The sequence below is a fragment of the Notechis scutatus genome, chromosome 16, assembly GCF_049901735.1.
Source record: "Notechis scutatus isolate UNSWTSFEM ecotype Mainland chromosome 16, rNotScu1.2, whole genome shotgun sequence".
Lineage (NCBI taxonomy): Eukaryota > Metazoa > Chordata > Lepidosauria > Squamata > Elapidae > Notechis > Notechis scutatus.
This window is the reverse complement of record NC_142024.1, coordinates 270,549-280,501: the sequence shown is the minus strand read 5'-3', so window position 1 is coordinate 280,501 and position 9,953 is coordinate 270,549. Positions and strand designations below refer to the sequence as shown.

At 52.6% G+C, this 9,953-nt stretch overlaps 2 protein-coding genes across 5 annotated transcripts; both read right to left on the bottom strand.

The window, feature by feature from the left end:
* Nucleotides 1-1,268: 1,268 nt before the first annotated feature.
* Nucleotides 1,269-4,327, bottom strand: LOC113423988 (basic phospholipase A2 VRV-PL-VIIIa-like). 2 transcript variants are annotated; one of them, XM_087944575.1, is made up of 5 exons: nt 4,293-4,327; nt 2,694-2,749; nt 2,296-2,428; nt 1,766-1,866; nt 1,269-1,510 (listed from the first exon to the last, which is right to left on the bottom strand). In XM_087944575.1, exons 2-5 carry the CDS (start codon nt 2,731-2,733, stop codon nt 1,368-1,370), a joined length of 417 nt encoding a protein of 138 aa, XP_087800701.1. In that variant the 5' UTR covers nt 2,734-2,749; nt 4,293-4,327; the 3' UTR covers nt 1,269-1,367. The 2 variants fall into 2 exon arrangements, with proteins under 2 accessions (XP_087800701.1, XP_026541381.2); XM_026685596.2 differs by lacking the exons at nt 2,694-2,749; nt 4,293-4,327 and having other exon boundaries at nt 2,296-2,432.
* A 1,140-nt stretch (nt 4,328-5,467) lies between these two features.
* LOC113423989 (basic phospholipase A2 trimucrotoxin-like) lies at nt 5,468-8,217 on the bottom strand. 3 transcript variants are annotated; one of them, XM_026685597.2, is made up of 5 exons: nt 8,143-8,214; nt 7,587-7,649; nt 6,591-6,735; nt 6,294-6,400; nt 5,468-5,675 (listed from the first exon to the last, which is right to left on the bottom strand). In XM_026685597.2, exons 2-5 carry the CDS (start codon nt 7,624-7,626, stop codon nt 5,533-5,535), a joined length of 435 nt encoding a protein of 144 aa, XP_026541382.1. In that variant the 5' UTR covers nt 7,627-7,649; nt 8,143-8,214; the 3' UTR covers nt 5,468-5,532. The 3 variants fall into 3 exon arrangements, with proteins under 3 accessions (XP_026541382.1, XP_087800700.1, XP_087800699.1); XM_087944574.1 differs by lacking the exon at nt 7,587-7,649 and having other exon boundaries at nt 8,143-8,217; XM_087944573.1 differs by lacking the exon at nt 7,587-7,649 and having other exon boundaries at nt 6,676-6,735; nt 8,143-8,206.
* Nucleotides 8,218-9,953: the final 1,736 nt, after the last annotated feature.

The window sequence follows — 9,953 nt, the reverse complement described above, 5'->3', positions numbered from 1 at the left end:
ACTGGGGAAACTGGTCCGTGGCTCCAATCTGACCCCAGGTGGAGCGGCAGGAGAGGTCCTCCCAACAGGACTCCCCTGAAGGCCATGGAAACGTGGGCAACAGGGTGTGAATTTACCCATTGGTGGCTCTCAGGGCTGCGGTGGCATCGCCTGCCCTTCGGGGTCCCTTCTGGGCACTTGGAGGGTCATTATTTGTGTCCCTCAAAGGGATCCTAGCAAAGACGCCGTGCGTGTTCGTAGCTCCTCTGCCCTGCTTTACTTACCTCGGGGTGGTGTCCTCGGCTGACGGCCCTAACGGAGCCCAAGGTGGTTGTCATGGGACTTTTGCCCCATTTTACATCCTTTCTTGCCACCGTTGTTAAGTGAATCCCTGCAGTTGCATAGTTAGGATCACGTTTGGTAAGTGAATCTGGTTTCCTCACCGACTTTGCTGTTCAGAAGGTCGCAAAAGGGGATCAGGTGACCCCGGGACCCTGCGACGGACGTAAGTGTGAAGACAGCTCACCTCTTCTTCAGGGCCCTTGTACCGCCAGACGGTCACTAAATGAGCTGTTGTCAGTCTTCCTGCCTTTGGCTTCCAAGGCAGACAAAACCGGCTGACTTCCAGTCCTCCTCCCAGCCAGAGCCAGGAATGAGGTCACGGAGGCCACGTGGGGCCGCCCCCAGCTGTTTTAAGCAGCCAAGGGCAGCAAACACAAAGCTCCCCCTCCCTCCCTCGCCCGAGTGTGCAATGCCAGCTGTGCCAACAATTCCTTGTGAGTGTGTTTATTTTGCGCATCCCTAATTAAGCGTGGAATCAGCCTGGAACAAAAACACGGGCAGGGAGGGGGAAAAAATGCCAGGGTCGGTTGTAAAAACCGCCATACCAACAAAGGATTCCTCTGGCAGGAAGGTTTGCGATGGGGCGGAAGAGGTCGTCTAATGCAGGGATCCACACCCCTGCCCATCAGCCACTCCCGCTCTCTGGTCCAGGGGCTGCCCTTCCCTGGCAAAGGTTCCGGTGGTTTTAAGCTGCTCTGGGGCAGAGCCCCCCCGCATCTCTTGTTTCGGTCCCCAGGGTTTGAACTTGATTCTGTATCCTGGCTCAGTGGAAAGAATCCCTCTCATTTCTTTATTCAGAACCTTGAGGACTAGAATGTTAATTTACTGAAGGTCCCAGTAACAAGAGGATTGGAAAATCTTGACTGGGCGACAGCCAAACAGGTTTCCTCTCTCGTGTTTGCATTGTACACAAAGATGCGTAATAAGAGAGGCCGCAAGCTGATCGCTTGTGCAAAGCTGTTTATTAACCAGTGTTGCATTCAGGAAAATAAGGTAACATAACTATGATTGTGTCATTCAAGGTTGTTGTTGTTGTTTTTTGAGACTTAGCATTTCTTCGGACCCTCCTTGCAATTGAGGTCCTCATAAAACTGGTATTCTTTGTTGTACGTGTCCAGGCTGTCTCGGAGGCAGATGGCCGCTGCTTTGTCGCACTCACAAATCTGCTTCTTGCACCAGGTGCCGCCTTCTGCAAGGAGAACAAAGCTCTGCTTGACCCTGCCGACCCTTCCCGAGGGCTCAGCCCTTGTTCGCAGGAGGCTGCAAATCCCAGCCTGGCCACCAGAGGGCAGCCAGAGATGCAGGGAATCCTGATTGCCACCCCCTAGTGGACAGCCTGAGTTTTGCCCCTTAAGCTTAGTCAAAGAGAGGGCAGGTGGCCCAAAGTTGGGGAAAGGATCTTAGGATCAAAACCTTTGAACCCAGGTCTGGGCAGCCCACTCACCGCAGAAGATGACCCCACTCCTCCGGCTGTATCGGTAGGGGTCCGTTTTGGTGTGGCAGTCGGTCAGATTCTCGTAACAGCAGTCGTGCATCAGGCAGCAGCTGGAGGGAGGGAGGGAGGGGCAGAGGGCAGATCAAGCAACTCTTGCCAGCGCAGGAGGTCCTTGGCTTAAGGCCACAATGATGCCCCACATCTCCAGGGCTAAACGGGACCGTTGCTAAGTGAACTTTGCCCCATTTTGCAACGTCTCTGGCCACAGTTGCTGAGTTCTTCCGTTCGCCATGCAGCCATGGGGCAAGTCCAGCTGCCCCCCCCCCGATTCTGCTTGTCCAGAGGCCGCCAAGGGGGGTTGCAGGGCCTCCAGGGCCGTGCGACCGTCATAAATAGGGGTCAGTTGCCTAGCGTCTGCGTTTATGTCAGCCTCCCCCCCACGTAGAAGGGAAGGTGGCTCTCTCTGCAGCCCTTGAAGGCCTGGTGGGGCTTCCGGGCCCGGTGGGGGTGACGGCCGTGGGACATGGGGGGCTTCTTACCGGTCCGTGGCGTCGCGTGGCCGGCCTTTGCCCCCCAGGCCACAGTAGCAACCGTAGGTGGTGTAGGAGGGGAAGGCGGTTTTCCCCGTCTCTTCCTTGATCATCCTCCCGAATTCGATCAGGCTCCCCCCGGCTGGAAAAAGACGGAAAAGTCTCAAACACAAAGGGCCCTTTACCCGCTTCTCTGAACGGTTCATGGCACATGCAGCCAGTCCTCGCTTAATGACCACAGACAGACTGTAAGGCCAGGTGTGGCCGCATGAGGCCTCGCTTGATGAGGGGTTTCCTTGCCCTGATGCTGGTCGTTAAAGTCAGCCTTTAAACTGCCCCCCGTTTGTCTTCTGCGAAGAAGGGAGAATGATCGGCACGCCTTCCTGTATTCCCCCCGCTTCACTCACCGCTGACCAGCAACGCAGCTACCGTCCAGAAAGTCTTCATCCTCTTGAATCCAGACCTGGGAACAAGCAGGCGGCGTTAACGTCCTTCGCTTTGATTTATGACCTCGACATCCTCCGGTCTCAAATTATTCCGGCCAATATTTAACGTCTGAGGGGCATCAGGCTTTCGGAGGGAGGGCTTTGGGGCTGTTTCTTCTACCCCACCCCCACCCCCAAAAGAAGATTTGATGCCCCTCAAACGTTAAATATTGGCCAAAATAATTTTAGAGATGAAAAATGGATGGGTTAATGTTAAGATCATGGAATCCTAAGGCTGGAAGGGACCTTGAAGGTCATCTAATCCAGCCCGCTGCCCAAGGCAGGAGAACTTACACCATCCCAGTCAAATGGCTGGCCAGTCTTGTTTTGAAACCTAGCCATGGTAGGAAAAAAAATCCTTTTTATTTATTAGATTTGTTCTTGCCAGCCACAGTTGTTAAGTGAATCGCACAGTTGTTGAGTTGGATGGCCAAGATCCAAACCGCTTGTGGTAGCAAGAGGTGACTCCGTTTGCCCAAGGGGAGCCGCCAAGAGTCCCTTCCCATGGCCCAGAGACCGGGAAGCTTGGCTTGCAAAGAAGCGCCCTGATTTTGAGCCCAGTTCCGCAGCCGGACGTCACGCTGTGTCCTTTGCTCTTCTTTTGTCTTGAATGCAGATTATCTTGTTTGTTCCCTCGAGTTTATCCTGCTAATTGTTTTAATCTAGAACGATGTTTGGTCAGCTGCCTGGGCTGGGCAGAGGCATGACATTTACATGGAGGCAAGATATCCAAAATAAATCTCTACTGGGGTCCAAGTAGACGCAAAGAGGTGCCTCTTTGCTCAGGTCTCGTTTTACGCCCACCTGCTTCTGAAGACCGGAGGGACTCACCGCAAAGGGGGGGCTGCAAAACGGGGGATAATTTTACTGCCTGGACAGGCAAACAAGGCTTCCTTTTTTCTCCTCTTCCAGGGGAAAAAAATACATATTTCGGGTGGGTGTTACAGGAGCCCAATCCAACCGAGGCCGGCCAGGCTGCTTGAGTTTTTTAAAAACTGGGTGCGACCAAACACTTGAAACCCATTGAAATGGGATGGTTATTTTTGCTCTTCTCCTGATTATAGAGCACAAAACCTGGGTTTCTTTTATGGCTCCACCGGGTCTTTCGCTTCCAAAGAGAATTTAGTTCCAGTGAGGAATAATTTACGCCGTGCCTCTTCACAGCCGCGTTGCTAAGATAAGAACTGCACTGATCCACTTAGTAACCGTGGCAAGAAAGGTGGTAAAATGGAGCAAAAGTCACTGGAGAACTTTCTTGTTTAGCAACAGAAAATTTTGAACATTGAAACTGTTGCAAGTCCATGCCAGTTGTCAAGCACCTGCATTTTGATCACGTCACAGTGGGGAGGCTGCAATGGTCGTAGGTGTGAAAAATAGCCCTAAGCCCCTTCTTTCGGGGCTGCTGTAGCTTCGAATGGCCGCTAAACGAACTGTTGTAAGTCGAGGACTCCCTGGATAAGGATAGCCAGGATCCAAAAGAGGAGAGAGGCCGGGGAAAAGAGCAAAGTCACAGGTACTTACTCCTGGCCGCCTTTGTGTCAGCGTTGGTGGCTCTGGAAGCAGCCCGTCTTCTCCCTCCAAGCTCCCTCTGCCCGCCCCCCCCGAAGACGCGGGTGGCACCTTTTATAGGCAGGGGAGGGGGAGGGAGGGAGGGAGGGCACCCATTTCCCCATTCCTCCGAGCAGGTGATCCTCGCTCTCACCTGAAGGGCCATCTTCAGAAACCTCTCCAGCCGATCTCCCTTCCGGGCTCCAAGCAAGCCTGACCTTCTGGCTGTTGGGGCAGCTTCGGGGGGCAAAGGTCAGCAGCCACGGGCATCTTTCGTCACCCAGCTCTCTTTCCTCTTACGGGCTTGGTCCCCGAAATGGGCCAGGAAGAGGGAGGGATGGAAAGTTTTTCTCCAGAGCCGGGTTTCACGCGGGGCACAATGTCAGCCCTCCCACCAGACGGGAAAGACGTCTTCTTCCTACGGCCTGCGAGTGAATGTTGGCCGGTGCCAGCCATGCCGTTGTGGCATCGTTTGAAGCTCCATGGAGTGGGGGCTCTCCTGGGCGAGGCTGGGGGGACTTCGTACCTCTCGAGTGGGATCCATTAAGTTCTCTGTGGGGTATTGCCTTCATCGGGGGCAGATGTTTGGGGTAAAATGAGGCCATAAGTCAAGGAATCGGTCCTGGGACCTTAAGGCCTTAAAACAGCCAAGTTACGTTTCTACTTCTTCCCCACCGCTGAGTTTTTATAACGTGGACGAGAAGTTTTGGGGAGCCCTTGAAGGGGGGTCTGTCCTGATAAGCCCCCTGGATTCAGCTGGGCCGTTTAGAAGAAGACCCTGCAATTTCATGCAGTGGTCCTTGACTCGCGATCGGAACTGAGCAGCGAAGACCCCCCTCGCCCTCCTCATTCTGCTCTTTCTCCTCCTCCAACCCCCCTCCCTTCTAGCACTGATGATGTTACGTAGTTGGGTCATGAAACGTCTGCAAGGAAACCACCAGCCTTCCTCTTTGTCAGTGCAGATCGATTTGCCCATCGGCTACAAAAACACCCCCCCCCCCCCCTCAAGATCCCCAGTTGCTGGAAAGGTCCTCTGGGGTTGCCCTCTCAGCCCCAAATTTCAGGGCGCGGAGTCACCCTTTTTGTGTGAAAATTGTGTGTCTCGGGTGTGTCGGCCCAGAGTCTCTCCCTCCCACAAGAGCCAAGAGAGTTTTAGAAGGGTTTTTATTGCTTATTTTCTGGTTGGACCTGCTTGGCAACCTGCCAGGCACGATCAGCAGGAGAGAGACGGCCCCCTGCACAGGAAGTTTGGGTAGAAGGTGTATTTTTTCTGGTACCAGCGTGCATTTTGCTTCAGGCACAGCGCCAACGCCCGGTCACATCTGCAGGCCTCCTGGCACCGGTTGGCACCGCTGCCTGCAACAGAAGAGCCCCGTGAGCGGAGGAGGAAGGAGCCCCAGGGATGAGGTTTTGCTCACGGCTGTGAGACCGAAGCCCCCTCCAGATTGGCACCAGCCTCCTTTCACAGCCCCCCTCAATCCCCCCTTCACTTCTGGGGTGCCACAGCCCCCTCCGGAGAGAAAAGCAGGCGAGGGGCGTGAAGAGTTGTTGTTATTAAGTGAAAATCACCCATCTCACCAGGGACGGTTTCACAAGGAAATGAGAAGGAATTTTAAACAAGGTGAAAGTCAAATAATGGAGCAGTGAAATAAGGGAGTAGGACAATGAAGTAATTATAGGTAGTCCTCAAGTTATGACGGCTCGCCTGAACCAACCTGATTTTACAATCTTTCTCGCACGGTCAATGAGGGAAGCCGGATTCGTTTAATGACAGTGTCATTCATTTAGCAAGTGTAGTGATTGGCTTAACAACCATGGCAAAAAATAGGCTGTAAAATCAAGCATGACTCACCTTGGCTAGTGACAGTAAATCTGGCCCCCACTGTGGTCATGGGCTAACTGTGCCCAGGAACAGTGTGTGTGTGTGTGCCCCAAAATAGCTCCTGCAGGCTTCCTGCAGCCAAGCCAACTCACCACACTGGATCTTCCCCTGGCCGTAACTGTAGCTGTAGCTGGTGATGTGGGGGCGGCACCCCCACTTCTGCAGCTGGCCATAGCAGCAGTCATGCCTCTGACAACACCTGGGGGAGCAGGCAAAGAGGGGGTGACTCCCGGGAAGGAGCCTACGCCCTCTCCTCTCTCTCTTCCTTTGGCCCCCGTGGGGTCTTCCGAGCATTTTGCAGAGGGAATTCTGGGATTTGGAGTCCCAGCACATCTGGAGGCCCACCAGCTCCGCAGAGAGGGGCGAATGACAGCGGGTCACCCCCTTACCTGTCCGTGGCATCCTTGGGCCTCCCTCTACCCCGCAGGCCGCAGTAGCACCCGTAGGAGGAATAATAGGGGACTGCCTTCTTGCCCGTCACTTGGGTGACCATGCGGTAAAGTTGCACCAAGCCCGCGTGGGTCGTGGTCAGCTCTGGAAAACAACGGTGGTTGAAATCGCAGGAAATGAGAAGGATCCCAGACTGGATCTGTGGGTTTGTTCTGGTCTTTGTGGCTTGGCCCTTAAACTGGCCAAGGGGGCTCCAAACTTGGCCAGTTTAAGATTTGGGGGCTTCGACTCCCAGAATTCCTCAGCCAGCCCTGCTGGGAGTTGAAGTCCACAAGTCTTAAAGGGGCCAAGTTTGGAGAAACCTGCTTTAAACCATAATGAAACTTAATTTATTAGTGATGTTCTATGGGATGATACAGGAATCAAGGACCAGAACTGCCGCTTTCATCCCCATGTACCAAAGGGGATGCACGGAGGGATTGCAGAGAGTCTTTGACTTATGACCTCGGCTGGACCCACTACGATTTGATCATTAAATGAGTTGTGTCCAGTTTCATTTGCCACAGTCATGGGGGGGAGGGGAAAGACCAGCTTCCCTCATTGGCTTGCTGCTGTCCCTGGTCCTGAAAGCTAACATGCGTCTCGGAGGCCACACAGCCAAAGCCTGGCTTGTAAGTTAAGCTTATGCTCTGATCCATTACGTGAATCCTGCTAATTGTGGCTTGTTCAGCAAACCATGATTAAAATAAAAGTCAAATTGGATTGATGAATTCAGTTGGACGCCTGCAAGATCCCTCTTCTGATGGGCTCTGGGCTGAGCCACCCCACTGTAAAACCGTGGAGCTGGAAGGGGCCCAAAGGATCATCTAGTCCACCCCTCTGCATGGTCCAGGGAAAGCAACGCAACCCTCCTTGAGAGGCAGCTGTCCCGCTGTTCCTCAGAAAAGGAGAACCCACCACCATCCCGGGGGTGGGGGGGACTCTTTGGCCCTTACCAGAAGTCAGCAGGAACAGCAGCAGGACGGAAGGGCTCATCTTCAGCTGCAAAGGTTGTAACTCTGAAAAATGGTCACACGTCACCCTTTTTTTAGTGCCGTTGTAACTTTGAAAGGTTCCTAAATGAATAGTTATACATTGAGGACTACCAATACAGCCGAGGGGCGACTTTTCTGCCTCTGGTGGTGAAACGCTCCGTGCAAAGCACAGCAATCCCAGGAGGGAGGAGGATTTTACTGCCTGGAGTTATTGGTAAAAATAATAAAGGCAGGGTCCAAAAAATAAAATCCAAAATCTAATCTAATCCACGGACTCCCGCAAATCATCTCATAATAAACCTGAGAACCCCCAACTTCTGTTTTCCAGAGGATGGGAGGCCAGAAGTGAAAAAACAGAGCTGTACTCTGCGCGTGGACAGAAACCTTGCAATGTACAATTTTGCAAGAGCATTTTAATTTATGCCTGCCTTGCTGGAGAAAGAGAATTGGAGGACACTTCTGGGAAGCCGCTGTGGGGTGTGATGTTCCCTCCTGCCCTCCGTCCCGCCCCCCTTACCTGTCCCTGCAGTGCAACAGAGAGGATTCTGGGCTGCAGAAGTCGAACATGGCTACCTGGAGGGGTTTATAGAGGGCTCCAGAGGGACCTCCCCCTTTTGGGGAATTCAGCCCCCAAATTCAACTTCCCTTTCTTTGTGCTTCTTGGAACACCCACCCTCCTAAAAACAGGAAGCCAGAAGGGAATTTTTGACCTTAGCAGTTTCATTTCTCAGCATAGTTTCAATAAAGATGAAAAAGCGAATTTAGGAGAACTCACTCAGTGCAAAAAAGAAATCCGTTTGCTTGGAAGGAAGTCCCAGATTGTCAAGCTAGCTTTCCATTAATCAGCTTGGCTCTGCTTCACAACGACCCTGCAAGGTCAGGCACCTTTTCCGAAGCACCTCCGGACAGGACAGAAAGTAACAGATGGAAGATTGTCAAAGAGAGATTCAACCTAGAACTAAGAAAACGTTTCCTGGCACTGAGAACCATTAATCAGTGGATTGGCTTCCCTCTGGAAGTTGTGGGTGATCCGTCACTGGAGGCTTTTAAGAAGAGCCACTTGCCTGGAATTATATAGGGTCTCCTGCTTGGGTAGGGGGTTGGACTAGATTATCTGCAAGGTCCCTTCCAAATGTATTCTGAGATCCATACTCGGAATAAGGAGGAATTTCTTGACAGAACCATTTATCAGCGGATTGGCTTCCCTCCAAAAGTTGCGGGTGCTCCCCCATCAATGGAGGCTTTTGAGGAAGACTCCCATTTGTATGAAATAGTATTGGGTCTCCTGCTTGAGCAGGGCATTGGACTAGAGGACCTCCAAGGTCCCTTCTGACTCTGCTGTTCTGTATCCCATTCTCTCCATCCGTGCCTCCTTCTCCGGAGGAGTCTTCTCAGGCCCTGCCTTTCCCCCCACAAGGGTTCCAGAGTTCCTGGCATCACAATCCCATCGCCTTCCAGAACAAAACTGCCGTGGTTCTGTCCAGTGGCGGAGAGTCACACAGCTTCGCTTTTGGACAAGCCCGTCTGTGGGTTTTGAGCTTTCCTAGGGGGTCCCCATGGACAAAGGAAAGAGCTGGGAGGTGACCAGCCGAGGGAGATTCCCTGGCATACCTGGGACAAGGTATATAACCCAGCTGAGCCATTGCAGGGCTTCAAGGGCAAGTCCCACTTGTCCGACTTCTGCTTCCTGCCTCTCTTGGGGTGGGTCTCCCCTCCAGGCAAGGAGGGAAAGGGGCAAGAAAAGAAGGAAACCCCCCCCCCTAGGGGAAAGTCCCTTTGCATCCTCCCTCCCTCAGCAGCTTCCTCCTTGCCCTGCCTGGCCTTAAACTCAAAGGTTGAAATGTTTCATACTAACCCTTCCTAGTTTCCAAAATGATGAGTGTCTGCGAGAGAGATTTTTCTCAGGTTTCTCTCTCTCCCTGATTTGGGAAACGCAGCTCGGTTGCAATTAAGAAGCAAAAGGAAAGGGAAAAAAACGAGGGGAAAATAGCATTTAAGCAGACCCCCACACAAAAAGAATAAGGAAGATGCAAGTAGACATGAAATTAACCAGGGATTCTGAGGGGAGGAAGATAATCTAACCTAGGAGAGATCCAACCTAGAATTGAGGAGAAATTCCTGATAATAAGAACAATTAATCAGTGGAATGGCTTTCTTTCAGAAGGTGCTCCGTCCCTGGAAGTCTTCCAGAAGAGACTGGACAGCCATTTGTCCAGAATGTTATAGGGTCTCCTGCTTGAACTGGGGGTTGGACTAGAACAGTGGTCGCCAACCACTCACGGGGGTCCGTGAGAACATTTTGGTGGTTTGCAGAGAAATGTCACCCCC